The 27,993-nt window shown below is 40.7% G+C and overlaps 12 protein-coding genes across 12 annotated transcripts in view; 5 read left to right on the forward strand and 7 right to left on the reverse strand.

Annotated features, from left to right (window-relative positions):
• The window catches only part of BATDEDRAFT_35897 (uncharacterized protein), a gene marked incomplete at both ends in the record, with an annotated part of 1,662 nt that extends 1,336 nt beyond the window's left edge, over nucleotides 1–326 (forward strand). Inside the window, one exon of the mRNA XM_006681648.1 lies at nucleotides 37–326. Coding sequence (XP_006681711.1) covers nucleotides 37–326 — 290 coding nt within the window. The remainder of the gene's footprint in view (nucleotides 1–36) is intronic.
• A 151-nt stretch (nucleotides 327–477) lies between these two features.
• BATDEDRAFT_17631 (uncharacterized protein) lies at nucleotides 478–3,452 on the reverse strand. Its single transcript, XM_006681549.1, has 5 exons — nucleotides 3,286–3,452; nucleotides 2,675–2,782; nucleotides 2,534–2,605; nucleotides 2,331–2,458; nucleotides 478–2,247 (listed from the first exon to the last, which is right to left on the reverse strand). Exons 1-5 carry the CDS (start codon nucleotides 3,337–3,339, stop codon nucleotides 498–500), a joined length of 2,112 nt encoding a protein of 703 aa, XP_006681612.1. The 5' UTR covers nucleotides 3,340–3,452; the 3' UTR covers nucleotides 478–497.
• A 281-nt stretch (nucleotides 3,453–3,733) lies between these two features.
• Nucleotides 3,734–4,548, reverse strand: BATDEDRAFT_27319 (uncharacterized protein; the record flags this gene model as incomplete). The annotated part of the gene is made up of 4 exons (XM_006681587.1): nucleotides 3,734–3,810; nucleotides 3,876–4,016; nucleotides 4,101–4,360; nucleotides 4,436–4,548. 4 exons carry the CDS (start codon nucleotides 4,546–4,548, stop codon nucleotides 3,734–3,736), a joined length of 591 nt encoding a protein of 196 aa, XP_006681650.1.
• Nucleotides 4,549–7,197: 2,649 nt separating this feature from the next.
• Nucleotides 7,198–8,325, reverse strand: BATDEDRAFT_91522 (uncharacterized protein; the record flags this gene model as incomplete). Its single annotated transcript, XM_006681739.1, has 1 exon — nucleotides 7,198–8,325. One exon carries the CDS (start codon nucleotides 8,323–8,325, stop codon nucleotides 7,198–7,200), a length of 1,128 nt encoding a protein of 375 aa, XP_006681802.1.
• Nucleotides 8,326–8,451: 126 nt separating this feature from the next.
• On the forward strand, nucleotides 8,452–9,963 carry BATDEDRAFT_35899 (uncharacterized protein; the record flags this gene model as incomplete). The annotated part of the gene is made up of 1 exon (XM_006681649.1): nucleotides 8,452–9,963. The coding sequence occupies one exon, from the start codon at nucleotides 8,452–8,454 to the stop codon at nucleotides 9,961–9,963; it is 1,512 nt and encodes a 503-aa protein (XP_006681712.1).
• A 370-nt stretch (nucleotides 9,964–10,333) lies between these two features.
• Nucleotides 10,334–11,313, forward strand: BATDEDRAFT_27323 (uncharacterized protein; the record flags this gene model as incomplete). Its single annotated transcript, XM_006681588.1, has 5 exons — nucleotides 10,334–10,383; nucleotides 10,464–10,557; nucleotides 10,630–10,767; nucleotides 10,829–11,149; nucleotides 11,215–11,313. 5 exons carry the CDS (start codon nucleotides 10,334–10,336, stop codon nucleotides 11,311–11,313), a joined length of 702 nt encoding a protein of 233 aa, XP_006681651.1.
• A 69-nt stretch (nucleotides 11,314–11,382) lies between these two features.
• BATDEDRAFT_35901 (uncharacterized protein) lies at nucleotides 11,383–15,301 on the reverse strand. The gene is made up of 3 exons (XM_006681650.1): nucleotides 14,787–15,301; nucleotides 14,431–14,665; nucleotides 11,383–14,352 (listed from the first exon to the last, which is right to left on the reverse strand). Exons 1-3 carry the CDS (start codon nucleotides 15,246–15,248, stop codon nucleotides 11,429–11,431), a joined length of 3,621 nt encoding a protein of 1,206 aa, XP_006681713.1. The 5' UTR covers nucleotides 15,249–15,301; the 3' UTR covers nucleotides 11,383–11,428.
• Nucleotides 15,302–16,254: 953 nt separating this feature from the next.
• BATDEDRAFT_91553 (uncharacterized protein) lies at nucleotides 16,255–17,898 on the forward strand (the record flags this gene model as incomplete). The annotated part of the gene is made up of 1 exon (XM_006681690.1): nucleotides 16,255–17,898. One exon carries the CDS (start codon nucleotides 16,255–16,257, stop codon nucleotides 17,896–17,898), a length of 1,644 nt encoding a protein of 547 aa, XP_006681753.1.
• Nucleotides 17,899–18,215: 317 nt separating this feature from the next.
• BATDEDRAFT_91521 (uncharacterized protein) lies at nucleotides 18,216–19,731 on the reverse strand (the record flags this gene model as incomplete). The annotated part of the gene is made up of 6 exons (XM_006681740.1): nucleotides 18,216–18,235; nucleotides 18,309–18,505; nucleotides 18,613–18,752; nucleotides 18,837–18,958; nucleotides 19,040–19,247; nucleotides 19,441–19,731. The coding sequence occupies 6 exons, from the start codon at nucleotides 19,729–19,731 to the stop codon at nucleotides 18,216–18,218; spliced, it is 978 nt and encodes a 325-aa protein (XP_006681803.1).
• A 699-nt stretch (nucleotides 19,732–20,430) lies between these two features.
• Nucleotides 20,431–26,504, forward strand: BATDEDRAFT_27327 (uncharacterized protein; the record flags this gene model as incomplete). The annotated part of the gene is made up of 11 exons (XM_006681589.1): nucleotides 20,431–20,611; nucleotides 20,699–21,407; nucleotides 23,262–23,317; nucleotides 23,868–23,967; nucleotides 24,039–24,176; nucleotides 24,288–24,495; nucleotides 24,585–24,766; nucleotides 24,842–25,029; nucleotides 25,100–26,141; nucleotides 26,234–26,321; nucleotides 26,418–26,504. 11 exons carry the CDS (start codon nucleotides 20,431–20,433, stop codon nucleotides 26,502–26,504), a joined length of 2,979 nt encoding a protein of 992 aa, XP_006681652.1.
• A 151-nt stretch (nucleotides 26,505–26,655) lies between these two features.
• On the reverse strand, nucleotides 26,656–27,496 carry BATDEDRAFT_27328 (uncharacterized protein; the record flags this gene model as incomplete). Its single annotated transcript, XM_006681590.1, has 2 exons — nucleotides 26,656–26,783; nucleotides 26,857–27,496. The coding sequence occupies 2 exons, from the start codon at nucleotides 27,494–27,496 to the stop codon at nucleotides 26,656–26,658; spliced, it is 768 nt and encodes a 255-aa protein (XP_006681653.1).
• A 258-nt stretch (nucleotides 27,497–27,754) lies between these two features.
• The window catches only part of BATDEDRAFT_37367 (uncharacterized protein), a 1,946-nt gene continuing 1,707 nt past the window's right edge, over nucleotides 27,755–27,993 (reverse strand). The window contains exon 7 of the mRNA XM_006681674.1: nucleotides 27,755–27,967. Coding sequence (XP_006681737.1) covers nucleotides 27,792–27,967 — 176 coding nt within the window. The 3' untranslated portion in view covers nucleotides 27,755–27,791. The remainder of the gene's footprint in view (nucleotides 27,968–27,993) is intronic.

Raw genomic sequence — 27,993 nt, forward strand, 5'->3', positions numbered from 1 at the left:
GTACAAGTATTTTTGCTGTTCTTGGGGTTTCTGGAGCGTTTCCTTTACTTCATGCTGCAAGTATGCATGGCGCTCGTACTCTCTATCATACTGTCTCGTTTGATTATATCATTACCATGGGTGGAATGTATCTTTTGGGTGCCTTTATTTATGCTTATAGAATTCCTGAAAGATGGTTTAAAAATATGTTTGATATTTGGGGTCATTCTCATCAAATTTGGCATTGCTTGGTACTCGGTGCTGCTTGGATCCATTATTGCGCTGTGGTGAGAATGTTCGAGTGGAGATCTCTTCATGATCCATCCTGTGCTCATGTGTCATTGTAAACTGCTCTAGTTGGTTCTTTTATTCAATCCGTTTACCATCTCCTCAACCCACTATTGCATACTTAATCTACTGGTTTCCAAAATGATGCCATCAAACATGTTTTGATTTCATTTCAGCAACTCAAGGCAGATTAAAAATAAACTCATGTGTCAATGACAAACCGAATTTATTTAAAACATCAGTTCAGAGTATTTGGGGAATGGCCAGTACTTGTCAGTCATCAAGTTTTCAAGTAAATCGGTCGTGGTGCGGACCTTTTCCATGAGTGCAATCAACTCGGTCGAAACAAGATCAGCCTGGGTGTGCTCGTCGGCATCATTGATCTTGTCAATTAAACTAGCAAGATTTTCACCTGCAGTGTGCAGCTCCGAAGTAAGCACAAAGATCTTGTCAAGAGTAATCTTTTCAGGCAGCTTGGAAACATCGTATCCAATCTGTTTTTGAGCAAGAATAGACTCTGCCAAATCCTTGCGATACTGATAGATGGCAGGAAGAACACCATTAAACGTCATGGTCTTGAGAGTGTTGCCCTCAATGACAAGATCCTTGACATACTTTTCAACCAAAATATGGTAACGCGACTTGACTTCAATTTCAGTCATGATACCCTGAGAGACAAGAAGTTCAAGATGTTGAGGTTCAAGTAGTTGCTTAAAGGCTAGTGGACATGACTTGATATTGGGAAGACCGCGACGGGCAGCTTCATCAATCCATTCCTGGGAGTAGTTGTTTCCTTCGAAACGAACAGGTTTGCTCGACTTGATGAAACCACGAACAACAACAATAATGTCTTCGACAGAAGGTGCAGCCTTGGATCCCATCTGCTTGGTAAGAGCAGCAGTGACAAGTTCAAGAGAAGCCGCGACCGCAGCATTCAAAAGAACAACAGGGAACGATGGAGACTGCTTGGAACCAACGGCACGGAACTCAAACTTGTTACCAGTAAACGCAAAAGGAGAGGTACGATTACGATCAGTCAAATCACGAGCAATCTGGGGAAGAGTGGAAACCTTGAGATCGAGAACGGTTCCTCCAACTTTGACAGTAGTCAAATGGGGCTGGGAGAAACTCTTGACCTCACGATTTTCCTCGACAGCATCAAGGACATCAGTCAAGTGATCGCCAAGGAAAGCAGAGACGATTCCTGGAGGAGCCTCGTTAGCACCAAGACGATGCTCATTGGATGCAGAGGCAATGGAAGCACGAAGAAGACCGGCATGCTTATAAAGCGCATCCAAAGTTGCAACAAGAAAGAGAAGAAAACGGTAGTTTGTTTCTGGATTGCGAGTAGGCTCAAGCAGATTGTCACCCGAGTCAGTGGACATGGACCAATTGCAATGCTTTCCAGATCCGTTCACACCTTTGAAAGGTTTCTCGTGGAAGAGAACCTTGAGCTTGTGACGGTGAGCAACTTGGTGAAGAGTCTCCATCAGCAACAAATTGTGGTCAACGGCAACAGACGCCTCTTCAAAAATAGGTGCCATTTCAAACTGATTTGGAGCAACCTCATTATGGCGAGTTTTAATGGGGACTCCAAGCTTGTATAGCTCAAGCTCAGTCTCGCTCATGCAGGCAAGAACACGGCTGGGAACTTGACCAAAATAGTGATCATCCAACTGCTGATGCTTTGGAGGAACCTGGCCAAGAAGAGTTCGTCCAGTAGTCTTGAGATCTGGACGCAAATTATACAAAGCTCTGTCAATTAAAAAGTACTCTTGTTCAGTGCCAAGAGTAGCAGTGACACTTTTGGTATCTTTTTCGCCAATCAAGTGGAGGAGCTTGACAGCGGCACTGGAAAGAGCTTCAGTAGAGCGCAAAAGGATGGTTTTTTCGTCCAATGCCTCGCCATTGTAAGAAATAAAGACCGAGGGAATGTATAAAATGGTGGTCTTGTGTGGACCATGGCGCAAAAACATAGGGCTGCATAGATTACAAATTTCAAAAGAAATTGAAAATAAGTCGATAGATCTAGACCAAATTGATTAAACTGTAGAGTAAATTACCTGGTAGTATCCCAAATAGTATATCCACGAGCCTCAAAAGTAGAACGCATACCACCGCTGGGGAACGAAGATGCATCAGGCTCAGATTGAAGAAGTTGAGAGCCAGAAAATGCATCAATAGGAGTGGACTAAAAGTTTGAAACCGTGTTAGTGCATTTGACCAGAAAGTTTAAACTCGACAGAATTCAAGATGAAATGCTTACCTGCTCAATACCATCGTGGTTATTGACTTTGAGGGTCAGGAAAGAGTCGTGCTTCTCAGCAGTAGTTCCAGTCTAAAACACATGATTAAAGGTTAGATCTACGAATACAGCAACGAAATCAAATGGCAGTTGATGACAAACCTGAGGCTGGAACCAATGAGTGAAATGAGTTGCACCTCTGTCCATGGCCCATACGCGGACAGCATGCGCAATAGCATCAGCAGTACCACGGTCAAGAGGAGTACGACCCTAATGAGTTGGTATATCGGTAGATTTTCAACAGTCAAAATAAAAATGAATATCAGACAATATCCAAGCAAAGAAAGCATAAAATATGTAAAAACACTCCGCCCAATGTGAGACACCAACAAAACCCTGGCCATTCCGTCAAGCGGAAGTCGAGGTAAAATGACCAGTTTTCAACCACTAGCAAAGCTGGAGACACACGCACTAGTCAAGAGACAGTGCAATAAAGGACTATTGACACAAGAGACACTCAAACAGTCTCCTGTGTCAATAGTAGATCTAAGCAGTAGTTTTCAATATTGGACTCGAACACAAGGAACTTGAACAGATGTCTCAGCATGTATCCCAACTATCCAGATGAAGAGAAAAAGCAGATTGCCTCGACTCTCGAGTGGGTGTTGTGATGGTGATGCATTGGTATAACTATCAAGACAAAACGTAGAGACAGCAGATGGTATCGGTAGAAATACCAATGTGATTCTGTTTACAAATGTCTCACTCTATACCTTGATCTGCTGAAGATATTTTTGATAGATGGGCTTGGGAAGAGACTCTTGCATGGCCTTGAGAGTAAAAACATTAGTATTGTAGATCTCTGAGCAGTAGGAGTGACGGTTTCCAGTAGAGGGCCATTCGACGACTCTTCCAGGTTGAGAGGTCGAGTTCAGAACAGCATTGACTCTTGCTTGCTGGGCCATTTGTTGATGCAGTAAAATAGATGGGTTCAATTTGTTACTCAAATTACTGGACAATTTAAAGCAATTCACTGGCAGTTTAACTTGAAAAGTCGATTCCAGCAAGTTGGATTGAGTTGCTTCTGATGTTTAGCAACAGTCAAACTGTTGTAACAAGAAACATACAGTTGATTTTCTATCTGATTTAAACTCATGAACTTTATAATAAGATATTTAAAAGATTGATTAATAGTATTTATTTGAAAACCCTTTGGCTTATCTACGTTGAAGTCGCTGGAACATTTGCACATTCCTTTTTAGTGCGTGAACCATAGAAGCCAGAACCAGCAACACCCACTATATTGTCAGGTGTTAGATAAGACAATTGGGTAATTGAAAGAATAATACATTTTAAAACCTACTGGAAACAAGCAAGCAGACTAAGCCAACGATCGCAGTGTAGAATCCTGCACCAGGCTGGATAGAATGAGAGTAGCTGGCACGCTCGATTGAAATGCGGAGGGATTGGGAAATAAAAATAATAGTGATAACTATCGCAATAGCTATGTTTTAGTAGTTTAACCATTTCATGTTAGTATTCGACTTTAGGTTTAAATAAATGATCCAAAATACAGCAATTTAAGTACCAGTTAAAACACCGAGAAATAAAATACCACCTCCGACCGACTTGAGCACCTTGCTAGGAAGACGACCGCTAAATTGCATAGCAGACATCGCTATCAAAAACAGCAAGATAAAGGCAACACTGACTGCGCTAAACGACTTGGCCAACATGAGATTGTTGCAGGCACCGTTACGAGGAGATGCACGATAGCATGTCCATCTGCAGCCGTCTTCGTCACAGCTTGAAATAAGGCCAATATAGTCAAGCTCATTATCACGATGGCTAGATATATTTAAAAGTCGATTGTGCAGCCGTCAATAAATTTATGCATCAGCAATACAAAATCAAACAACTTACTCAAAATCCACTATTACTGGTGTACATAGTAAAAGAATCACCATAATGGCTGCAATAAGAGCCAAGATTCCAGAAACAAGTAATGGAATATTCAAGCCTTTTCCTTTCGCCATTGACAAAGTTTAAAATTTAATAGTTCAGTATATGATTGAAAAAACTTAATATTAGAAATAAACTATAAAGACCGTGCAAGATGCTAGCAATTCTAAATGTAAGAGGTTTAACGGAGGGCAGCATGCCAAGTTTATAACGATTGAGGGAGTACTGGTCCGTGTATCAGTGCACTACCCTGAACCAGTGCTTTGTGCCAAAAGGTACAGGACTGGACTCCCTTTTAGTTTGTGATAAAAGTCAAGCACGCGAGTTAAAAATTTGTGTGCGGTTCATCCTTGTAGCAGTTTTGGCTAATTTGTATAGGCAAACGCTTGCCAGCCGTCTTTGATATGCCTAGGCTTTTTAGCTTTTTGGAAATTACAAGGTTGTGCACCGTATCTCTTCATAATGGCATTAAAAACACCAAATATGAAAACCAAGTCGATTTACGTGTTACCACCAAGTTAGCATATAGCTGATTTCAAAAGATTATTGGCGTAGATTTGATACACCAATAATTACAGCCGAGAACAGAAGGGATGAAAATGGATAAACACTTGTTTATATAAAAACCCTCACTTTCATCATGTTCCAATACCATTCTGATGGCATTAAACAGACTGCTGCTGCCTTTTGGCAACGAAAACTATCCGTTTGCAAAGCTATACGATTAGTCTAGGTTAATACAGTCTATAAGCGGAATGTCAAGCTCGTGTCGGAACAAGACTAAATGAGGGACGCTGCTTTACATCCAATCGAGAAAAGCAGCAGGCCGTTTGGTAGAATGGCCGTATCAGCAAGTCGGATCTTTGTTGCGGTACAAGAAACACGATCGATAGATGTTTCTGCCCTTGAAACCAACAGATAATCTACTGACACCTGAAATCATCAAATAAGAAACAAAGGTGTGGTTGAGCGAGTTCTATGCAAATACTTTATAGTGATGGTTGCTGATAACATCTCCATTATCATACTTTTGCTGCTAGCTGCAATGTGATCAAAATATTAATTTATTTAAATTTAAACTTCATAGCGGGATTAGGGAGACTTGTCTGAGTACGGAGAGCTTTTACACCCTTTTGATAACTTTGATTAGACTTTTTAAACTGTTGGAATGCTTTTCTTAGTTTAGCTTTAAGACCTGCCACATTTGAAGGCCCACTAGCACTTTTACTAGACCCTGTACTTTTGATTTTCCTTTCAAGTTGCTTGACTCGTCTACGGTTTTTATCGTTGGTTACTAAAAGTTTAGTAACCTTATCCTGAGCTTGCTTTATTGCTTCTACTGTACCCGGAGCTGGCTTTTTTAAGCTTTTTACGGATTTACCTGGAGTCGGCTTTTTCGAACTTTTCACGGATGTACTAGTACTTGGCTTATCCGAGCCTTTTACGGTTGTAGCTGCAGTTGGCGTATTTGGACTTTTTACGGATGCAACAGTATCTGAGACTGGCTTATCCGAGCCTTTTACGGCTGTAGCTGTGGTTGGCGTATTCGAACTTTTTACGGATGCAACAGTATCCGAAACTGGTTTATCTGAGCTTTTTACGGAAGCGACAGTATCCGAGACTGGTTTATCCGAACTTTTTACTGATACACCTGAAGTTGGCGCATCCGAACTTTTTACGGATGCGACAGTATCTGATATTGGCGTATTCGAGCTTTTTACGGATGCACCTGAAGTTGGTTTATTCGAACTTTTTACGGTTGTGTCAGTATCTGAGACTGGTTTATCCGAGCTTTTTACGGAAGTACTAGTACTTGGAATGGGATTGGATTGTTCGGGTACAGGTGCAGGTGCAGGTTTAGGATTACTGACTGTATCGTCGAGTGGTTCCTTTAAAAATGAAGAAAATGCCTTGTTTTGTGGAATGCCGTTACTCTTTGGTTCAGTAATATCCTTGGCTGTAATAGCTGGTAAATCATCATTCCCTCGTTTAAAGAGTTTGGGATAGTCGATACCTCTAGAATGAATAGCAAGTCCATGTACGGCAATTGTATTAAATAGCATGAAGAAAACAACCATAAACATTCAGTTTTTAAATAGTATATAGTCGACTGGCTTCGGTTTAAGTTACTGTTCAAGATTCAAAAGGTCTTGTATATGCTCTGAGATTGGATCATCAGAAGTGCGACGGGAAGCTTTTATAAGATGTATTCAGACCAAGTGTGTAATGGACACGAGAATAAACCATACATAGCCATGCATCGTTTTGTATTACTAGGAGCTTGATGTTACAGGATGGACAAGGTAACTTTGGCCGGATAAGATTGAATTCTTAACGTTTGAATGTGCCACATTGTGATGGGTAAGCCATTTGAAGTGACGGATAATCCGGGCCACAAAATGAGATCAATTTTCCTGCTATATTTGTGTATGGGTTTTAGTAAGTATCCATTACAAGTGCATTTAATTCACCAAGTATGATTTTATCAGAATAAGAATTCATCAATCAGTTGGAATCGGTATCGCTCTCTGTTTCCATGCCAATCACCAGCAAAAAATACCAACCCACTAATGAGTTCATGGCACAATCTTGTCCAGTAAACTGAGTAATCATTCCATGAGACTGGCTGTGTATGATGCACTTTTGGAATTCTTGCCGAGTTCCATTTTACACGAATACAACTAGCCAATAGTAAATTCGACTCTAATCTTGTTTTATTGAAATTACGAATCAGATTGCAACCGACCAGCTAGATTAGTATGAGGTGAGCTTATGCCCTCTCCAATGCAAAATGCAGCCATCAGAGTCCAATATTCACTCAAGGCTCTCATTATTCCATTCAGTCCCTCGATATAATTAGTTAACCCAGCTTCAGTATTCTCTGATTTTAAAGTAAATACTCGTTCACGTTTGAATGCTGATGTAGCAGTAATACTTTTACCTTGGTTGATCAATCTGTATTGCTCCATAAGAAATGCACCAGTGGATCCACCACGGTACCACAGCTCAACAAGATGACTCGAGGAGGGTGATGGATGTGACTGTGGTGGGGATAAGCTCCGCATAAGGTGTCGATGCGACGTGCTAGTTCCAGCAGCAATCACCATCCTCAATCGAGGATCATCACCATAATCTGCTGTTTCATACATGGAGGTAAGCAATCTAGTTACAAATACAGGATACACAGCAGACGGATCATGCTGGAGCGAATTCTTGAGTTGAGTAGCCTCTGCTTTGTACATACTAGTGCAATCACCCATTTGAGCTCCTACTCCGTCAACCATCAATGCCAATCCAGTAGGTGTATCGTAGGAGAAAAAAGAAGTTGCTTTGATTTGCAGCGCCATGCATCGATCTTGGACTGGAGGAGTATCGTGCAATATCTGATGTTTGTTCAAACTCGTATTAGCAGAGATTTGAACTGTAGTAATTACTGGTAATGCGGGTATAAGCATAAAAGCGTGGACAACAAGTGCAGCATGATGGACAGTGTCGTGAAGCACCCATATACTCTGACGAGTAATATTGCGGTAGTTGTATGCCATTGAAGTGGAAAACAGATCCAGATCATTCCATGTGCGACCAGTGTGATTTTTAATAGGAATTAAACCTAAATACTTTGCCCAACCGACAGCTATTTTTGAATTGATGGCAGACAATGTGGCAGACAGACAAGTCGAATATTGAATATGTAGAATGGGAGCACAATTGCCTTTGTGTGACTCGACAATATGTTTGAATGAGCGAGAAAGTAGTCTAATATTAAGTAGACAACTCAGATCGAGTTGATCAATAACAAGTTGCCATAGCTCGACAGGAAGTGTAGTAGCATGAGTTGTAGATTGAGCCATGAGTTGAATGTAAGCAAAGTCACTGTTTAACCTCAAATGAGATTTGATCGTTGAGCGGGTGCGATCAGTAAGTTGGGTTTTGGCGAGGCAAGAATTTCATATTTGACGGACATTATTTGCATCTCAATGTCAGGCAATAAATATGGCAACCTACCAGATATTGATACAGAAACTCCAGACTTGTTCGAGTCTTCTGGTACCCTTCTTACACTACCACAGTCGTACACGGTTTTGGACACTTGCACTGACAGCAATCATTCCGATGACTATTCTGACAATGACCAAAACAACAACGATCCTGCTGATTCGTCAGATACTGGTCTTCACCAACTAGTTAGAGGTGGACCAACTCCTCTTCAGGCTTCTCAAATGTTTCATCAGGCCGCAGACAAGTCTTTGGAGTCGGACAACCGACATCGTTTAAACATGACAACCAAGCGTCGTGCACGCCACAACGACAGCGGAATGCTCTCCATTGCTCCTGCATCGACTCCAAATGAATCGATCTATGATACATACAAGAGATTGATGATTGAAGTAGAAATGCTTTCTCAAAACTTGCAATCTATCAAACAACAGCCATCATCTGTTGCTTCGAAAGTGGATGCAGATTATGTTGGACATAAGGATTTGCTGCAAAAAGTGTCAGAACTCAAAACTGAGCTTTTGACTATTGCTAATGATCCTCATCCGTCTGTTCTTGAACAAATTGATCCAGGAAGTACCAACAGAACTCAAACCAAAAAACTCATTACTGCGATTCAAGAATTTAAATCTTCAAGCATCGAAGCCAGCCATGACAGTAGCGCGACTCATTCCACTACCGATACCGTTCTTAATAATACCAATTTAATTACATACGAACTGTTTTATACTCCTAAATTGGCAGCTGATACACACAGGACCAAAGTGATTGAACTTGAATCCCGTTTAACCAACCTTGAGCGACTGATTGGCACGCATGTTATTGATCCAGCACATAGTGTGCTTAAAGACGATTTGCGCACATCGCTGTTTCGCAACAGTTCTACGAGTACAGATGAAGGCGGAGGTGGAGGTGGAACACTGATTGGCGCGCTGGAGCGAATTGATCATCGACTGTCGATATTGACTCAGCCTAGACTGCTTGAAGCAGTATCGAGAAGAGTTCAAATTCTACTTCCCGAACTTCACTTACTAAGTGAAGAAGCCAAGCGAGTTCAAAATGAGTTACCTCAATTGAATCTATCTGCCAACGAAATTGGAATGTTGGGAATTGAGCCCGAATCCAATCCTGGCAATCAAAATGATAAACCTAGTGTCGCTGTTGGTCACGATCATCCAGATGCACGAGTGAGATATTTGTACACGACGTTATCCCGGCTTGAGCCCGTGTCACATCTACTCCCACATTTGATATCCCGTATGCGAGCATTACAGAATCTTCACGCCGAAGCAGCTGTATTTTCTCAAAGTATCTCCTCAGTAGCTGCAGAACAGAAACATATCAATGGGATATCTAAAGGACTAGAAGATGCTTTGAAACAAACACTGATAAATGTGAGAGAGAATCAGACTGTTGTTGAACGCAATGTGGTTGCATTAGATCAACGCATCCAACGATTGGTAGATTTGATTTCCAAGAATAGTGGAGTATAATAAATAAAATATTATTGTAATTGGATTATTTTGTGATGATTGGAAATCTCAGAATGACAACTTTTCAATTCTCCAGTCAGCGACAATTGGGATGAGTTTTGAAAACCATTTATATTTCAACAACCCAATAATCAGGTTGCTATTGCAGCAAGTGGTAGCGCAGATTGTTCAACAAACTGTCCATATCAACAAGTTCAATGATCGCCGCGACACAGGAGATGTGAGTAATCTACTGATGTTTGAGATCATCAAACAAGAACCAAAAGTGTGAATGTATTCAAAAACTTGATATATGATACACACTGATGATAATTTCTTATTTTATTCTCTATTCTTATCCCGATTGTCACCAGCTGTGAAAGCATAGTAAATGGACACACACATCAAGTTTATGGTGGATTGCAGCGATTTACTTTTACTGTAAGTCGAGACACTCATTGTTGTCATTGGTTCTACTGATAACTCTTGTACAAGACTAATTATGAATTCATTATAATTAGACCTCAGCCCACACTTGCAACAGCCATTATCTATCATCACAAACATTCGCATTACTATTCCATCCATCCAACACTCTCACAAATGGATTCAGAGGTAGATATCACTATCACTTTTTGAAATATAATCAATTGGTTTATAGTTGTTGATCTTGTTTGAGCCAATTAGCTTCTTTCAGCAACTTGCCTTCATCTTGCATGTAAAACCACTGAAACCCCACGCAAGCTGCGCGACATCATCAATGTAGGTTATTACATTTCTACAAAACAATCAACAGGAACACCTACAGCACTTGTATTAGGAGAAGTAAGTTGACTTGTATCGTTCATATACATTGATTATCCTTCTAACTGTAGTGATTCATAAGACGTATTGGCAGCTCAAGGATACAATGCAAAAATCCGAAATCATTCTTTTGCGTATTCTTTCGTTTAATACAATGATCCATTTGCCTTATCAGTATATACCTGCCGTTATTTATTCTATAAGAGGACATGCTTCACAGCCTTATTTAAGACGTATTGCTCAATCGGCATTTATACTCGTAAACGACCTTGTTGCTTCTTTTGGTACATGGATGAAGATTGAATCTCGATGTGGTGAATACACTGCCGTGACAGTTGCTCTTGCAGCTGTTTATATCAATCTAGCCAGTGTCGAGTCAATGCCAATGTTGGATTTAAAGCAGGTGGGTTGATTATGTCTTGTATACTTGCTAGATTGACTGTTGATGCGTGTTTGATTTCATGATAGGTCTGTCGTGGCTTTATCCGTGAAGCACACATGCATTGGGTAAAAGGTAACTTGTGTAATGTCGACTTGAATTACAGACAAGTACTAATCCAAGAATAATGGTTTGAGAATGTAGAAACGATGCATGACATTCAAGATCTGACCGATCAGCTCATCAAACATTCCAATATACTGCATTCATAAATGTTTCATTTGTAAAGTGTTTCCTAATCTACTAGGCATTCGAAACACCACGAGCAACTACTGCTCCACTTTCTGCAAGTGTACGTCCAGTACCACCTACACCAACTTCATTGCCCTCACCAGTACCATCTGCTCCCATCATCATGGCTTCCTGCTCAGGTGTCATGTACGAAATATCATCCCAAGGATGTCGGTACAGTCCCTGTTTTAATCGTTTTTGATCCAAGTAATGTCCAATAAATCCAATACTTCTACCAAGTACAAACAATCCATTGAGTGTTCCAATACGTATATACTCTTCGGTTTCATCCCGACTGAATGCTCCACAGGATCGCAGCACATCTACAAAAGCTACACCAACAGCACCGTCTACGTTAAGAATAAGGTTGTCTTTTTTGCTTGTAGTAATCTTCTCTACTTCAATTGCATAGTTGAGAATATCACAGGATGGGAAGTTTTTCTGAACAAACTCCTTGACAATCGAGACTCGCAGATCTGGGTTGGTTCGTGATTTGATCTTGTGGCCAATGCCCAAAATAAGTTGATGCTTTTTGCGCATAGAATCCACAAACTCTTGAGGCGTAAGTCCCTGATCATATGCTTGTGAAAACAGCTGAGCTGCTCCATCAAGTGCTCCGCCAAATCGCTCTCCAATTGTCAATAGACCAGAAACAAGCGATGAGATCAGATCTTTTCCAGCACGGGCAGTGACAATGGTGTTGTGTGCTCCAGAAACTGCAGGACCATGATCGGCAGTGAGCATGAGAACCATTTCAATAAATTTGTTTGCATAAGAAGGCAAACGACGCTTGAACCAAAGAAGTGAAAGAACACCGCCTATACCAATCTCCTCCTTGAAAACCTCCGAAATGGCCATGCCTGCATAAAGCAGCTCCTGTCCACGATCATCACAAATAGTGGAGATGAATGAAGCGGGTTTTCGGATTAAACCAAGCTCTTGAGCCCACGAGTAGTCAATAGGAATCTTGGGTACAGGAGGCTCTACAAATGGCTGAATTTCAGACTTGGCAAGCATATTTTTGTAAACCTGAGCAAGAGTCTGAGGTAAATCCTCAAAAGTGGGGGGAACAATAACACCAGAATCAGCCAGTGCCTTGTTTTTAGCATCTGCGGTTTCCATGTTAGAGTTTGCAAAAGAGCCAGCATGGCCAAACTGTACATCGGTAGTGAACATCTTGGCGCAGGTACCAATACACCAAGCAACAACAGGTTTTTTGATATGGCCAGCCTTGACTGCCTCTGCAATGGCGTATTCTTCAACACCACCTACTTCACCAAGAAGAACCAGAATCTTGGCATTGGAGTCTGCTTCATAGCGAAGCATATGGTCAATAAACGTAGATCCAGGATAACGATCACCACCAATAGCAACACCCTCATATACACCATCAGTAGCGCGTGAAATAATGTTGTTGAGCTCGTTGGACATGCCGCCAGATTTGGATACATATGCAACAGATCCAGGGCGATACAGTTTAGAAGAAACGATATTGTCCATCATACCACCTGTATTGCCGATTTTAAAGCAGCCTGGCTTGATGCCACCGACAGTAGCAGGTCCAATAATCAGCACGCCCTTTTCCTTTGCCTCCCATAAAATCTGTCTAGCACGTCGCTCGGGAACACCTTCTGCAATAATTGCAATGGTTTTAATCTTGGGATACTGGAGCAGTTCACGAGTGCTTTCATAAACAGAGCGGAAGGATGCAAAGTTGATGACAATAGAAACATCAGGAAAGCGCAGACAGGCTTCAGCAATTGAGGTGTAAACAGGTAAAAGAGTTTCTTTGGTTCCCCAATAAAACTTTTGAACATGATGGCCACCAAAGGGATAGATCATGCACGCAACAGAGGGTTGTTCACGCTTGCACATAAAGTCAAAGTCAAACATTCCTTGAACAGCGCGAGGCTGCATGCCATAAATGAAGGCCCGAGATGTCTTGGTAAATGGAATGTCGGTGAGCAGATGTTGATCAAGTATGGAACTGGTTGCCTGGTGCACAACGCCACTTGGAGCATTGCTGCTGTTGGAAGTGGAAGAGGGCTCAGAAAGACCAAGCAAATTGGCATTGGAAGCATCAGTGCCAATGAGCACATTTGAACCCTTGGCATCTCCCTTGAGAGCAAGAGGCACGATGCCAGTGACATGCATCTCTGGACCAAAAACGTGAATATCGAGTCCAAGAGTGTCGCCAACAGTGCGCATCAAACGCAGACCTTCTTGGAAATTGGGACCAGCACGACGCACATAGATCTTGACGGCATGATTTTGCAGACGCTGCTGGAATTCGCGAAGAGCACGAATGATACCTTTAAAGGTAGCAGCAACATTGGTAAAGTTGGCAATACCACCACCAATAAACAGAAACTTGCCCTCTGGATGAGGAGCACCACGTGTCATCAAATCCAAAATGGTCTTGGCATATTCATAGGTCTGACTTTCAGAAGGTGCACCAGAATACTCACCATAGTTGGCAAGTTCATGGGCAAAGCCATGAGCAGCAATGGCATCAGAGTAAACGACCGATGCACCGCCACCAGCAACCATGGTCCAGATACGTCCAGAAGCATTCATGACTGTTAATTTAAGAGACGCACCAGTTTTTGCATCAAGATCGGCAATGTAGGACTCCTCTTTGGTAAGCTCACGTCCAAATGGAGCAGGAAATTGAATAGCTGGACCAAGCAAGCTGGATGGATCGGACGCATAAGCAATACGCAATCCATCAGACCATTTTTTTCCACATTCAAAATCAGCAGTCTGGTCAAGCTTGGCAGCTAGATCCAAGTAGAATATTTGAGCGGGGGCACTGCCAACAGGGTCCAAGACAACCAGTGGGTTAATTTCCAAATAAGTGAACTGTAAATCGACATAGACAGCATACAGACGAGAAATGAAATGAACTAGAGTATCAACTTTTGATGCAGGAATATCTATTTTGTTGAAATGATAGAAAGGACATGATCAGTACACGTAGATGATTCAACGACACACATGCCAATAGTATTTACCAGAAAGAAGAGCAGCAACAACATCCTTTGTGGTGGGTATAGTGCTTCCAACAGGAATCAGCATTTTGCGAGCCTTGGCATCAACATCACCGACATCGACACCTCCTTCATGAGTAAAGAAGATTTGATCACCATCACGAACAGACTGAATGCAAATGTAAAACTCCGAGTCTTGTGGATGCGGACAAAAAGGCTCAACCAAGAAAGTGTGTAGATATCCAGTACTACGATCAATCTTTTAACAAATAGTTTAGCCATGAGTTTGACAGGATATGCGGTGAATCTGGTGGTTCCGCATGCCGCTGCTCGGTCGATTTGTAATACACGATCTACAAAGCAACACCAGCAATGCTTACCTTGATCTTCTTGCCTGCTCTGGCTGAAATCCAAGCCTTGACAGCATTCCAATCTAGATTAATGCCTAGCAGACCATTCTTTCCTCTGCGTTTAACCAGCTGATCAGGTTTGCATACTAGACGACAACCAGAGAGTAACCAAGGGTGTTTACTTTCTGCAGCTTGAAAGACTGCTGCCATATGAGTATCAAACATTTTCTGAGCCTGTGCAGCAACTACAGACGCGGGAGGAATGCCAGCTGCAGTGGGAGTACCACTACTAGCAACACTGGCTGCAGCCTCAGCAGCTACTAATTCAGATATATCAAATACAAGAGAAGCCATGCGAGTAGAAACAGCATGATCGATCGTAGTAGCAGATGGATTGCTGGCAGATTGGTCAACAAACGATGCACTACACAATGGCAGCCAATGGGCTAATAAGTGTTTCCCGGAAAACTCAGAAATGGCCTTTGCAGACATGATGAATATGGTATGACAGTGATAAGAATGAAGATGAAGATGCGATTCAGATCTATCAGCAAGTAAATTATCGCCTTGTTGCTTTCTTGTTGTATTTATAGAGATTCAAGCGGAGAATCTGTAATCTCCACCTGTCAAGATTTGACTGCACTTCAAGACTGTCAACAGTTGGTCATCAAAGTCTTTGGATTACAGTTGGCAACAGAAACAATGACGGGTGACTATCACCATCAGTGTGTATCATATATCAAGTTTTTGAATACATTCACACTCTTGGTTCTTGTTTGATGATCTCAAACATCAGTAGATGGCTGGTTTGAATGGCAGTATAGATTGCTCGCATCTCCTGTGTCGCGGCGATAATCAGACTTGTTGACACGGCCAGTTTGCTGAACAATCCGCTGCTTCTCGATTCAGTACAGAACAGCGTCCCTCATTTGATATAACGGCGACGGATTGCTGAGCTTGATGATCTTGTTTTGACGAACTCGGCGTTTCATCTAGTCTATATTAATCAATCACGCAGTTTTATAAACTCTCGTTTTCGAAACATGATGAAAAGTTTCCTATATAATCGAAAAACCGATTTTCAGGATTCTCGTTTCATTGTTGCTAGCTATAATAAAAGTGATTTTGTAAAATATAAATTCCATCAATGCTCGTTTGATTCCAAACCGTCATGGACTCTTTTGAGCTTTTTTAATCCTTTCTATATGCCACTGATGCATTCGTCTCTATTTATAATACTGTTTTGGTTATAAGCAACATTACAATATTGGCTTGTTTGACAAGATATGCGCGCTTCCAGCCCGTCTATTCTGAAACATGCTTTGTCGAGTTATAAACGGCTGAGCCGCTTGAACTCTTGCCAATAATGCCAAGTTACATCTAGTTCTACATAACTGCATCCTACTTACTGTTTCTATACTCTGCTGTTTCAAGTATTTTAGATTTTCCTATAATAGCACTCACCAACTATTTGTATAGTTCAAGGTTAAATCATATCATGCCAACAAAAATTTGCAATGGCCAACATCAAGCTCAATCGCTCCTTGCTCTGCCAGTTGAACTCATTCTAGACATTGCCGATCATCTCGATGCACCGGCTCTTCATACTCTAGCCCAGGTTTCCAGCTTCTTGCGATCAAACCTACTTCGACCTTCAATGCTTTTCTCTTTTGCTCCTCGACTCCCTCACCACAAGCAAGACATTACCATTTCGCATCCATTTGCTTCCGACCATCCAATAATTACATTTACTCAATCCCATTCCAAATCAAAACTCAAATGCATGGTATATGATTCTTTTGGCGAGTCAAAAGAAAGCAATGGCGATCAGACAGACCAGACTGTTCGGCAGGTATATCATGGACTAAGAAAGCGAGGTGATAGGTGTTGCTTTTCTCGTATGTCACTGCTGATGCAACGCTCATTGTCATCCCTCTTACAACCATATTCACGTGTTGTATCCGTGCCGTCTTCCATCTCGACCCACGCGGTTTCCTGCAGCAAGTTTCAGGCTGTATATTTCGAAGTCACTGTCATTGATTTGAAATGGTCTTCCAAAAACGATATGCAGGATCTACCAATGCGTATCGGGCTAGTCGCTGCTAAAGATATGATAGACCATAACCATCCACCTGGATCAATCCATAACAGTGTTGCGTATCGTAGCAACGATGGATACGTAGATCTTGGTCAACGTCATGGCGAACTGTTTCAATTTGCTCCTGCTTGGGGAAATGGGGATACAGTCGGGTGTGGATATGCACGCTTGGCCTCGGATCGCGGTACAGTGTTTTTCACTCTCAATGGACGCTGGGTCGGAGATGCACCATTTCAAGTGGTTTGTGAAAAGATTGACTATAAGCAGATGTGGCATGCAGCTGTCAGCTCAGCCGGACATGCTACTATGGCAATCAATTACGGTCAGAGGCCATTCAAGTTTCAGATGGGTGATGGATCTGAAGTCCTCCAACTTGCATCGCGCAATCGACTTTATCCAGACTTGAGTGAAAAAGCGAGTTTAAAAAAAGCTACCATGAATGAGTGGGTCATGGAACCCAACTGCTTTGAATCCTGTTCAAACACTACCGTGTATGAGCCTGCTGTTGTATCTAATCACGGATGCACCATTCAGTTTGTTGAGTGTAACAACAACTTTGCTCGATCTTGTTTGTCTGCTCTTCCTTTTGGCTACAATCATAACTTGGCTCTCAAAAATGCAAATGGTAAAAGACTCTTGTATCAGTATTATGAAGTAACTGTCACATCTGCAGGACTAGGATATAATTCGTTTATGGCTGTCGGACTTGCAACAAAGCCCTATACACCATTTCACCAGATTGGATGGAGTCCATATTCGATTGGATACCATAGTGATGATGCGCGTATCTTCAATAATGCCTTGCAACATGGAGTTGTCAGTGGCAAGCCTTACAGCACAAATAGTACGATCGGATGTGGATATTGTCCCGAAGCCGGATTGGTGATTTTTACGCAAAATGGTGTCAAGTTGGCTCAGGAGGTTCGGATTGAGCAGCATTGCTATTATGCTGCCGTGAGTGCTGCACATGCATGGGGAGTCATTGTTAATTTTGGACAATCGCCATTTGTATTTGCCAATGCCAATCAATATAATTTGACTTGATATCTAAATATAAATTTGATTGCAAATAACACTTGCCAAGTACTTTTTTTAGAAATTTGCATTTTTGTCGAGTTATTTACGTATACATAGTAGTATAATTGCCATACTTGTTAAAGATTACTTGAATAGATTTACCATGCATTCAAATAAAGAAACCTGCATCTACTTTTGACATTTTGCACCAAATCTTGTTTAAAAGCAAATATATTGTGTGCTCTCATACTACTCATGTATGCAAATTTTTGTTTAAAACTGAGTTTATTATGTTGATTATTGCTGTCAATCTATTGTTTAATTTGAAACTAAATCAATCCTCGTCATGAACCTTGGCAAGAATCTAATTTCAACAAATTATAAATCAATAAGTACTGATATACGATTTGCCAATATATAGCATCAATATAATATACTTGCATTGATTGCATCCTCGCGCTCATCTGCAATAACCAAATCCTTGTCGAGCCGCTGCAAGTGCGGTAGCCGTCCAATCACCTCCAATCGATATCCTTCAATCTGATCCAAAGGGTTTTCTGAAAGAATAAGTATACGTAGTCCATCCAAAGTCTTGAGCGCATCCACTTGTGCTAAACTAGAAATCTTATTGGCTCTACATTCCATGGATGAATTTATTTGTTGTCGGCATGAAATGAGGGATTGTGAGTATGATGTCAATCAACAGCATTTTACGTTGCATTATAGAAAGTTGAAACGCACCTGAGATTAAGATAGGTTAGGCTCGGCATTTTAAACTGAGTGACCCAATCTAACAGTTCAATTTTGTTGCCTCGGAGATGAAGAAGCTGAAGTGCAGACTTATTTTCCAAACCAGTTATAGTAGCGATCCCATTTTCAGCCTGATTTTAGCATTTACAAAGCCACCCGAGTCATTAAATTGGAATATCATTGCATTACAATAGAATAAATGTAAATCGGTTTACCAAATACAAACGCTGCAGTTTTGGAGTGTTGCAAGTGATACCGTCAGACAAACTATTGCCACGAGCTTCCAGATGCAAGAGCTCAGGAAACCCGGGTAAACTTAATTCCTTTAGCATATTATCTAGATGTTTTACAGAATAAATGGTTGGCAAAACTCCTCATTCAGCAAACATGTTGAAATCAAACTCATTCAACGCATCACCATTTAAATTCAGCCATGACAAGATTGGCCATGATTGAATTTTAAACTCGGTCAACTGGTTTTTGGATACATTCACATGCTGAAGGTATCGTTTGTTTTCCAAAACGCTCGGAATTGTTTTTAAGCAGTTGCTAGACACGTTAAACGAAAGGAGGTATTCCAGCCCGTTTAGCGCATCAATTGAGTCAAGTTTATTATGAGCACAGTCCTACATGAAATATATATCAATATTTGTATTTAGCGAACCCTAGACAAATTCTAGCTATTATGGGTAGACACTTGGAGTTGTATAAAATATTCCGTCTTTCTACCTGCACAAATGATAAACCAACAGCAGATTCAACTACACCAGCACATTTTGATTACCAAAAGGCATGGCATATATTCAACTACACACATACCACATAGCGAAGATGAGGATACGCTTCAATAGAATCTAAACTAGTAATTCCAGCTTCGTGTATTTCTACTCTAGCATAAGCATATGTTAGCCCATTTCCAGTACGTGTAATCAACGACATGGACTTTGCCATCAAATCTGCTGTTAGAGGGACGTTTTCTATTTGGCTGTTTTCAACAGCGTCTTCAGTTGTGGAAGCTAGGGTGGGTGATAAGAGCGATGGGTCATCATCGAAGATATCATCTGGTTCTGGAATATTTTCTTGTGCGGCTTGGTCATGGTCGTCATCCATCTTTTTTAGGCTGCTAAAAAGGTTTAAAATCAACCCGCGATTTGCATGTAGTCAATTCAGCCATAGCATCACATGATCATTAGATTATTTATAGCTGTATTTGCTTGAAATGAAACTGCAATGACTGTATTTTGCTTTGGAACACAATAATTGAACATTCGTTGCACATTCTTGATAAAAATTGGCTACTTTGACATGATTGATTCTTCAAAACACAATGGCCATCATAGGGTATAATTAAACCATCGCTTCGAATCCTTCCCTTGCTCTCGTTTGGCATAGCCATATATTGTATGAGCATAAAAGGCCAAAGAGTTCCGACACGATATTGTGCACTTTGGTACCCTTATTTAATGTTCTATTTGCGTGAATACAGCCATGACTAGACTTGCACGAGACAATTACCCGTGCAGATGTGAAACATATGCTCAAATATATGTCAGTGCATGTATATAGCTAATAAAATACAAATCAAGCTATGTACGACTCATTGACAACTCATGCTTTGGCGGACCACGTTGCCTGAATTGAGCTTACATGGCGTCATAAATGTGGTAATTGGACATAAACTCAAACACACAACCCGCTAATTGTATTGCAAAAATACCCTTTTAATATTTAAAATATATAATGCAGGCCAAACTCTATTTTCAGTATCATACCGCTTTGTTAATCGGTCGAATTTAGAAGTTGTAAAGAATGATTGCAAGTGCACTGATTGCCTTTTTGGTGATAGCTTCTACAGCAGCTTCCACCTTCCCGTTGCACATTGCTCCTACTATCCGCGATGCTCTACGTAGACAGGGTCTAAGCTCAAGTGATGCTCGCATGATATACAAAATGGGTGCTCCAATCATGATCAATCCAATCTCTGTCAATCGTAAGTCTTGACATTAATTTGATACGATTAATTACAGTTTCAATTGGCAACCCAACTCAAAAGCCAACTCATATACTTTGATTCTAGTTGTTTATTATGGTAATTGGACCCTCAATCAGAAATCTATTATCGAAGATTTCATTCATGGCATTGGTAAATCCGATTGGTGGAAGACCGAGCGCAAATACTACTTTCAAGCAAACGCCAGCGCTCCTCGGTACCACATCAGCGATCAAGTTACTCTTGGCACCACTGTCGATGACAACTACTCGATGGGGAAATCCCTTTTAGGAAACAACATCACCGACATTATCCAAAAGTACATTAATGATGGCACATTTGCTGCATCTACCGATACTATCTACTTTGTTCTTACTGCCGGTGATGTACAAGAAAGTAGTTCTGATTCCACTGGAAACTATGGGTTTTGCAGTGCCTATTGTGGCTATCACTCGTCCTGGAAAGCCAATAACCAACCAGAATTGTATTTCAGTATGGCAGGCAATCCATCTGGATGTCTAAACACTTGCGGTACACAACTCAATAGTGAACTCTCTCCAAATGGTGACCTTGCTATCGACGCTATGCTTTCTGTAATTGCCCACGAGATTGCCGAAACAGCTTCTGATCCATCTCAGATTACTGCATGGATGGATACCGATAGTCAAGAAAACTGTGATAAATGTGCTCATCGTTTTGGCAATACTACTATTGATGCCAATGGCGCTAACTTCAATATGGGATGGAAGAATCGTAAATTCCTTATTCAAATGAACTGGGACTTGGAAAGCACCGAGTGTGTAGTTGGTAGCCCTGGGTACACCCCACCATCTTTGCCGCCAAAAACTACCACATCTGTATTACCGAAAACTACCACGTCTGTATTGCCAGAAACCACCATTTCTGTATTACCGAAAACTACTGCTTCTGTATTATCGAAAACTACCGCTTCTGCACTACCAAAAACTACCATTTCTGTATTGCCGAAAACTACCACTTCTGTATTATCGAAAACTACCACTTCTGCACTACCAGAAACCACCACTTCTGTATTACCGAAAACTACCATTTCTGTATTACCGAAAACCACCATTTCCGTATTGCCAGAAACTACCATTTCTGTATTGCCAGAAACTACTGCTTCCGTATTATCGAAAACTACCGCTTCTGCACTACCAGAAACTACTACTTCCGTATTGCCAGAAACTACCATTTCTGTATTACCGAAAACTACCACTTCTGTATTGCCAGAAACTACCACTTCTGTATTGCCAGAAACTACCACTTCTGTATTGCCAAAAACTACCACATCTGTATTACCGAAAACTACTGCTTCTGTATTATCGAAAACTACCGCTTCTGCACTACCAGAAACTACTGCTTCTGTATTGCCAGAAACTACCACTTCTGTATTGCCAAAAACTACCATTTCCGTATTGCCAGAAACTACCACTTCTGTATTACCGAAAACTACTACTTCTGTATTACCGAAAACTACCGCTTCTGTATTGCCAGAAACTACTGCTTCTGTATTACCGAAAACTACCGCTTCTGTATTGCCAGAAACTACTCGGCATAGTACACATACTCCACGATCCACAAAAACTGGTTCGCATAGTAGACATACTCCACGATCCACAAAAACTGGTTCGCATAGTACACATACTCCGCGATCCACAAAAACTGGTTCGCATAGTACACATACTCCACGATCCACAAAAACTGGTTCGCATAGTACACATACTCCACGATCCACAAAAACTGGTTCGCATAGTAGACATACTCTGCAATCTACAAAAACTGGTTCGCATAGTACACATACTCCACGATCCACAAAAACTGGTTCGCATAGTACACATACTCTGCGATCTACAAGAACTGGTTTGCATAGTAGACATACTCCACGATCCACAAAAACTGGTTCGCATAGTACACATACTCTGCGATCTACAAGAACTGGTTCGCATAGTACACATACTCCACGATCCACAAAAACCACTTTGCATAGTGAATCCACTTCCCAGTCCAAAGAAAATACTACCAAGGCTACACCCAAGTAAATCATTACACAACAATCCTGATTTTATTCCAAAACGTATTCACGTAAAATAAAACACTTTTCTGTATTGATCTTGCAACGATTCTATCTTGCTCTGAAATAAACAATGGTTACACATTCACTGTTTTTCTAGTAAAAATACATTTTTTTCATAAAAACTCTGTTGTACTCTAAAAACTCGGATACATTCGCGTTCTAGTCCAAGAAACCATCTCAGGAATGCAACTGTTGTTTGCATACCAATCACATAATGCATACCTGAAATAAAGGGAGAGTTTGAGACCAAACAAGTGTGAAATATACTGAAACAGATGCAAACGTTCGTTTAGTTTATACAAAATAGACACAGGACACTTCCAAAAAGTTCAAAAACATAATATGGTTCAATAGATTTGGTATTCATCATTTCATGAAACTGGTGGTTTATCATACATTTGGATGCCCTTATGTATTGACCCATCTACATGAATACAGCTGTAATGTTCGATATCGCGATTGTATTGTAATGGGAATTCTCGAACACGCGTGGAACGAGACTTGCAATTTTTTACTATTTGATTCATAAAATCATTACAATTGACAGATTATCAGGATGGCGACCAAGAATGCCATGCAGGCTAATGATCAAGAAATAAGCGATGGAATGGGTAAGCACTATACATTTATTTGCTCGACTATTTTGCTACGGTTTAGACATTATAGCTAGATTAGCTGGTTTAAAAGCTAATTTACTTGAGCCAGTCAGTGTATTTTGACTTGTATTACCCTAATGGAAAGTCAATATGCGCAATATCAATACATTCTTTATTTTTGAAAAATCGTGTATAAGCAATATATCCAAATGGGTCGACTGAAATTGAGTCGGACCATTTAGGATTTGCTCAGAAAGACTTGTGAATATATCATGGATATACTATCAAACATGAATACAATGCCAATGTATTATTTTGATATATAGTTGGTGAATGGAAGCAGTCACCCTACTATCCAATTCATACTTTTTTGAATAGAATGCTACACATCAAGCTTTCTGCTTTGACTTGACATGTTTGATACCAAGCATGTTTTTTGTATTGACAAATGGTCAACCTAAAGTTCAATTCAAATACTAACTATTTATATGCGTGAAATGGTATGACCAACAACTCGATACAATCATTGTAAATTCTTGCACACATTAATCATGTGGATTCAAAGCCGAGATTGAGTTACAGAAATTACAGCGCCAGTATCGTATTATGGAAGGTGACCGAAAAGCTTACAGTGAAGAATCTCGAATCCTCATTGGAAAGCAAAGGTCATTATTTTTTGATACCCACCCACAACCCATGATTTTGTTTGTGCTAATAGAATGAATGGCGTAAATAGGTATGCAATTGAAAAACTTCAAAAGGATAATGATCACTTGCAAAACGAGTTGAGACTTTTGGAGCAAAGAAGTGAAGACAAGCGTAAAAATGGAATCCAGAGCAAAAAAGCAGAAAGCATGGCAGAACAGGCAGGCAAGTCATTACTATATATGATTGTGTTTGAATATAGATTGCGAATTGATATCACAATCAGCACATGATATGTATCTGAACAAGTCTGAATGGATTGGGTTGTGTCAACGTGTAGAATGAATACTGATACAAAGTATTTAGATTTGCTACAACGGAAAATAAAATTTATTCTTTCACAGATTACCGAGCTAGATCAAGAAACGACTAAAATAAATTCTGAAATTGATGTTCAAAGATCCAAACTTGGTGGTGTGAATGCTGCAAGTCAAAACAACGATGCTGTTGGAAAGCAAGTGCGTGTATTGGAGAACCGACTTGACAAGGTACCTTTCAAACCTAATCACGCCGTGAAAATAGTGTTCATGTACTAAAATAGATCAAATATTGATTTAAACTATTGCAAAACCCATAGGCACTAGTCAAGTTTAACAAATCGCTTGCAGTAAATAAGCGGCTCCGAGCAATTATTGACAATCTTCGTCGAGAGCGTCTTGTGTTTGACAATATCTACCACAAATTTGAGCGTGAGCTTATCGAGCAAAAAAGACAGATGGCAGATATCATTGAAACAAGTAATGCTGCTTACGAAGCAAGGTGGGAATCTTTGAGTATTTTCGTGCTACAGAGATACATCAGTCAAGCATAGTCTAACTACATTGTTAATAATAGAGATGAGGCCCAAACAAAGATTATTGCGCTGCGTGAAAAGGCTGAAAAGGAGCATCAATCATATATTCAAGAAATCAAGGAACTTGATCGTTCTCTTGAACAAGATCGTAAGCTCAAGGAGTTTATGGCCGCAAAGGGATCTGACAGATCCGAACGTGCTGACGGCAACCGTGAGGGTGGAAAAAAAGGTGAGTTTAGAACAAGAGTTGCAATTATTATGCATCTGGTTCAATCGACTCAACTGTTATACATATACAGGCGAAAAAGAAAAGCTTTCTGGAGCAAAGTTTCCATCCCAAGAAAATCTCACTGTTCCTCTGGACACTTACAAAAGTGCCTTTTCCGAGATTCGTAAAGTAACTGGTATATCTGACACGGGTGAGCTAGTACAGCGTTTCAAGGGCATCGAGGACCAAAACTTTTCTCTATTCAACTATGTAAACGAAGTCAACAACGAGATAGAAATGAATGCAGAAGAGATGGTTGAGATTCAAAAGCGGATTGATGCAATGCGTATTGAATGCGTTCTGATTGAAGAGTCGCGTAAAATGGAGATGCAAAGTTTAGAAGAGTCGTTGAATGCTTCCAACGAAAAGGCCAATGCACATGAGAAGCAGTACAAAGAGATGACGTCAATCATGAGCGATTTACGCAGTTCAATCGAGGGATTGATTCAAACGTTCCAAAAAACATCCAAGCGTCATGTGTTGTCCACCGACTCGCAAGTTGCCGATACAGAAATTAAAGATAATGCTGCTGATGACGCATCCCCCAGTGTCGAAAATGATTTTTCGATTACCGATCAAGACGGCAATGAGAAATCTCAACAGATTGTACCGGATGAAGCAGGTGACGTATCGCCAGCTAATGATGGCTCTGAAAATGTTGAAACCACAACATCCAATGAAAGCATTGATGAGGCAAGCAAAGATTCAGCCTCCCATTCACACCAACAGTCACATCAGCCAGCACCTTCATCAGCCCAACCTCCGCGCACAAAAAAATCGGAACGTGTTCGTGTTCATCTTGAATTCAATCTACCTTCAGAAAGTATTGGTTCTCAAGGCGTTACTGAAGCCAATCTGATTCAATTCTTGGGTTTGATTGAACACAAGTCAAATGAGTTGCTTACTTTGAATTATTTGATCAATTCGCCAAAGAAAGCGGTAGCACAACTTGCAGGACTTGAAGGGCAAGATGGTGCCATCTCACTTATTGGTGCTGGCGGTGTTGCTGGATTGCTTGGTCAAGGACCCGGTGCTCCAGTTGGTACATTGAGTATTGTTGCTCCCAGCACTGGGTAAGCGCATTGCATTAATGGAGCGAGTTGGCTATTAACTAAGCTACTGACGATATATTTGCTGTTTGAATTGTATTGTGAATTGATATTAGTGACGATCATGATTCTGGTGACAATCAATCCGATGAGGATGATCGTCCATTAACTCGGGAGGAGCTTCGTCAAAAGACACTTCGTGGTGTAAGTCATTGCATTATAGTATGAGATGGCACGCTTTATCAGGCTCAATCATTCAAATAAACTAACCCTGACATCTTATGAATTTACCATGTATAGCTCAACAAGCGAGAGAAAACTGCTACACCCCGACACAAGGCTCAGACACACAAGACAAAGCGTAGGATAGCCATTAAAAAAGAGTAGTTTTAGAATAACCGTGTTGAATCTAAAGGCTGAATGAAAAAGATACAAGTTGACAAGCAAAACCAAGTTTAGTGTACCAACAGTTTTTTTAATTTTTATTACATTGCTATATTTTCAAAAGTAAACAGAACAGACTAAGAAGCTGCATAAATCACCCGCTCCTAAATCCCTGTCGTTTGGTAGTGGCCATGAGATTAGATGCATACTGGTGAAGTAGCCTATTTTCGGCACTTTGCTGGCGATAATCCGATTTGGCTTGAAATACTCTCATTAGTTGCTCTGTAGAATAAGCAAAAATCACATTTCAGAATCAAATACTTGTAGAAATGAACAATGGAAATTCAAAATGTACCTCGAAGATATGACTGTTGGATGAGAGCCTGACGTAAAAGAGCCTCCCTTGCCAATCTAGCGTCTTCTGTATATCCATAATTGATTGTTGATTGTTGTTGGTCGAGACTCTCTGTTGCACAGTCCACTTGTACAGAAGCCAAGCTATTCTGGAGAGTATTGGAAGTTGTCACATTAACAGTTTCGTGCTGAAACAGAGGCTCAGACAAGCTGATTGAGGGTTTCTGACAATCCTGTTGATTTGAACTGTGTTCAGCAACCTCTTGATTGGTATCTCTGGATGTAGTTTTGGCAGTTTGTATCACATTCAAAGTTGCAGAATCTTCTTGCTGTAGAAGTGACTTGGTTAGAGCTGGAGATACATTTGGTGGAGTAGGCAGAAAGTCTGATTCTGCAGATATGCATCCGTATTCAACACTAGTGCTAGCATGGCTCTGCAAACTAGAAATGGATTCGTCATTTTTGATGGTAGCAAGGTCTGATTTGCTGGCCCAAGGGTTAGACTCGTAGTCAGTAGCAGACTTGGCTGCCAAAGAGAGTTTGGATAGTCCAAATGAATCATCATCAGAACACCAACCAACAGAATGTTGCTCATGAAGGTATATATTGTTGTGTAGCTCGTTGGAAGTCTCGGCAGCCATATTCATTATCTTGGCAAACTCTGAATTCAAGACATCTTAAAAGTTTTAGTTTTTATACAAATTGCAATGACTGAAACCGCTCAAGCTGTACAAATGTCTGAACATTTCAAGCAAGTTGCCAGAAGTTCCCACTTGATTGTAGAACAGTCAATTGCTTCAAGATAGAAAAATAAAACTTGAATGCCATTCGAATCATCCAGTACTAACAAGTGTGTATTGCCAAAAGCATGCAACAGCAAATCACTCAATTCTACAAATGGCTCGAGAAAATAAATGTATTTTCTAACCTTTCAAACTACTTCAAAAAACCCTCACAAAGTGGATCGTAAGAAGATGGAATTGAAAATAAGAAACAGATGGCAGTGATCAGGCCTATTCGCCTCGACTCTAGTGAGACTTGGCAACAGTCTTTTCTTCTGAAGGAGCAACGACAAGCCTGGGAACTTGGTGGAAATGATGGAAATCTGGTGGTTGCAGTCGAGCGATAGATGCAAACT

The sequence above is a fragment of the Batrachochytrium dendrobatidis genome (genome assembly GCF_000203795.2).
Source record: "Batrachochytrium dendrobatidis JAM81 unplaced genomic scaffold BATDEscaffold_13, whole genome shotgun sequence".
Taxonomy (NCBI): Eukaryota; Fungi; Chytridiomycota; class Chytridiomycetes; order Rhizophydiales; genus Batrachochytrium; species Batrachochytrium dendrobatidis.